This window comes from Phoenix dactylifera, chromosome 8, assembly GCF_009389715.1.
Source record: "Phoenix dactylifera cultivar Barhee BC4 chromosome 8, palm_55x_up_171113_PBpolish2nd_filt_p, whole genome shotgun sequence".
NCBI lineage: Eukaryota > Viridiplantae > Streptophyta > Magnoliopsida > Arecales > Arecaceae > Phoenix > Phoenix dactylifera.
This window is the reverse complement of record NC_052399.1, coordinates 29,902,761-29,905,758: the sequence shown is the minus strand read 5'-3', so window position 1 is coordinate 29,905,758 and position 2,998 is coordinate 29,902,761. Positions and strand designations below refer to the sequence as shown.

Below are 2,998 nucleotides of genomic sequence, written 5' to 3'. Positions count from 1 at the left end.
CTCCAAATTATTCTCCGGAAACAAAGGACCCCTAAACTATTAATTATCCATGACTTAAAGTAATTTTATATTTTTTTTATGAGTTACTCACAGCTGATTTAAGAGCACAATGAACTAGTGATACCATATATTTTGCTGTATTTTTTTTTTACTACATTATATATTACATTTTTATTTACTTTTATATATTTTAGTTATCCGAATTCTTACCACCGTCCTTTCCCTCGAATACCGGGTGCTGTAATTGCCTTTACGGGAAGCCGTCAAAACTGAGTAGTGATTTTGAACCAACGGTTGTGATTGGCTGCGTGTATGGCTACACAGATGCACACAGTATAGGCAATAATTTCTCCATCCGATGGCTATCAAACAGACGGGAGTTGCGTGGTGCCATACACAGCGTGTTTTATTACCGTATATTAGATTTATTTTTGATAGCCGTCTGTTTCTATGATAGGATGACGTGGCGGTCATCAAAACGCTATCCTGGTACCTTTTCCCGCCAAGATTCGTTCTCAATCGCCGGCGAGTATTTCTCGGTTTCCGTTTCGCCCTTCTTCCCTCTTCCCCCCAACCGAGAGCTCTCGGCAAATTGGAAAAAAAAAAAAAACAAAACAAGAAAAGGCGAGAGGGAGAGAGGGGCGGCTATCGGAACCTTCCTCCGCGAGGCTATCTTCCGTCCACTGTCGGTGACCTGAACGCTCCCGGCATCGAATTCCGGTGGCCGGGCTGCCGGCGAAGCCTCCCGGCAATGTGTCCCTTGCGCCTGATCCTCGTCTTCCTCTCCGCCACCCTCGCCGGCTACTTCGCATGGAAGACGGTCCGGTCACCTCCCCCTAACCCGATCTTCGGCGACTCGTCCGAGATCGAGGACTCCGTCGATGGCGATTCGAAGAAACGCCGACGCTTCGATGCGAGAAAGGTTGAGATTTTCTTTAAGTTACGCGAAATTAAACCCTTCTTCCCCATTTCCATGATTGGTGGGCTTATGAGCAGTCGTTTATTTATTGAGAATTTTAACGTTTTCGTGGGTTTCTGGTGAATTTTTTTATTAATTTTAATTTAAAAATCTTGTTTTTTTTCCGGTGAATCTAGTTTTATATGGACGATTGATGGTTTTTTTTTAATTTCAAGAAAGAAAATATTCTGTGTTTACCATGACTGGGTTCGGAGACTAATGGGTACTTGTTAAATGATTTAGATTCCTGCATTTTGATATGTTTTTTTTGTTGGTGAATTGGGCTTAATGGAATTTTTTGTGATTTTTTCTTAGTTTAAAGAAAGTGCACCATTTTTACGGTGTTTTCTGGGTTTTGAGGGATGAATGATTACGTCTCCAATTGTTTAGAAATTTTACAATAGGATGGAATTTTTGTTGAATTGAGTTTTGTATGGACATTTCATGGGCTTTTTATTTTCATTTAAAGAAGATAAATCCTTTAGCATCTTTTTCTGGATATCGATTCATTTGTTTAGAAATTGTCTGAATTCTGATGAGTTTCTGGTCAATTGGCTTTACATGGTCAGGTGATTGGAGATGGGTTCTGGGTGTTTCTGGATATGGCCAGTGGGAGGTATCTGTGGAGAGTGATGAAGGGAAGGTGAGAAAGAGGATGTGAAGGCAATTGTTGTGGCTTTTGAATCGTAATCTATTATTGTTGTATTAGAATGCAGTTGATAATTGTTAGGAGTTGTTGCTTGGAATAATGTTTTTCCTTTTTGGTTTTATTGTTTCTCATGATTTATGTACCTTTTTTATTTTGTTTGTGGAATCTGTTTTAGTGTATGAACTAAAAACCTGATTTTATGTTGATGATTCACATGATGAATTTGTTTAATGCTGGGTGTCTTTAAAATTGTAGTGCAGAGTAAATCTAATAAGTTTATAAATTTTGATTCATTGGTGCTTATCAGTAAATTGGATAGTGATTCGGCAATGTATTTTGGGGCATGCTTTTTGATATTTTGTCAATGCAATATGAGTAATGATGGAAATTCTGATGTCAATGACCCACTAGCTGAATTAATTGGTTAGGTGGGTATGTGAGGATTTTTATTTTAGTGGAACAAAGCCAATAATTTTTTCAATGGCTTCAATCTCATCAATATCAACACTTCAACAGTAATTCAAATAGTGGTTCAGCAACTCAGTTTTGTTGATTTTCATAATCTTCTAGAGGGTTAAGTTGGATGTTTGCTTTCTGTCAATGTGGTTGAAGGCCTTTTCAGTATTTACTTTGGCTTAGAATTTAGAGCTTCATTTGGCATTTAGTTTATTGTTCTGAATGTTGAATTTTTTTGGAGCTCCTTTTAGCTGTAATCTCCTCTTTTTGTTGGAAGGAAATTTGAGTAGCCATTAGATGTCGGTCGTTTTCTTTTTTTGATAAGAAGGACTTTGGTTGTTAATATACAGATATGCCAATGTGCTTTTGTTTCATCTATCTCAATCTACTCTTCTAGTAGGTCTTGGCTTCATATCGATGTCCTGAAACTCTTATGTGAATGTGGACATGATATTATGACCATTGTTTGTTCAATGACAAGTTTACAACCAGAACTTGTATCAAGCCTTGCACAATGCGTTCTCTCATTGTTTTTATCCTTAAATGTTCTGTTTCATTTCAGGTATTGGAGCAAAAACTTTGCTTCATATCCATAATTTCAGCTAGAGTAAGCCATGTCCATATTATCAGCTAGAATAATCAATTGCGTCCATTGGTTTGTTGATCTGAAAGGTATTGGCACATACATGTATACTGAAGCAATTCGAGCAGACATATTAAACAATCCATTTAAATAGTCTATAACATGAGTTGCATCTCTCATTGAAGTCAAACTTTGGTGATCGTGGATCCCGAGTTGTTGCAGCGTTGGGTTTTTTTTTTTCCTTCCAGCTTAGCTGCAGGGGATCATCTTTGAGATAAAGATCTTTTTATTCCTGACCAGCAAACAGTGCAGGTGAACTTGCTATTGATTTTACATAAAGTTCCATATGATA

At 37.6% G+C, this 2,998-nt stretch overlaps 1 protein-coding gene across 1 annotated transcript; it reads left to right on the top strand.

Annotated features, from left to right (window-relative positions):
* Nucleotides 1–516: 516 nt before the first annotated feature.
* Nucleotides 517–1,838, top strand: LOC103704911. The gene is made up of 2 exons (XM_008788416.4): nucleotides 517–922; nucleotides 1,528–1,838. The coding sequence occupies exons 1-2, from the start codon at nucleotides 752–754 to the stop codon at nucleotides 1,603–1,605; spliced, it is 249 nt and encodes an 82-aa protein (XP_008786638.1). The 5' UTR covers nucleotides 517–751; the 3' UTR covers nucleotides 1,606–1,838.
* Nucleotides 1,839–2,998: the final 1,160 nt, after the last annotated feature.

Excerpts from the sequence above, each read along its gene's own strand:
- LOC103704911 (XM_008788416.4), top strand. The coding sequence starts at position 752 with ATGTGTCCCTTGCGCCTGATCCTCGTCTTCCTCTCCGCCACCCTCGCC. Across the intron at positions 923-1,527 it reads GACGCTTCGATGCGAGAAAG|GTGATTGGAGATGGGTTCTG; the intron begins GTTGAGATTTTC and ends TTACATGGTCAG.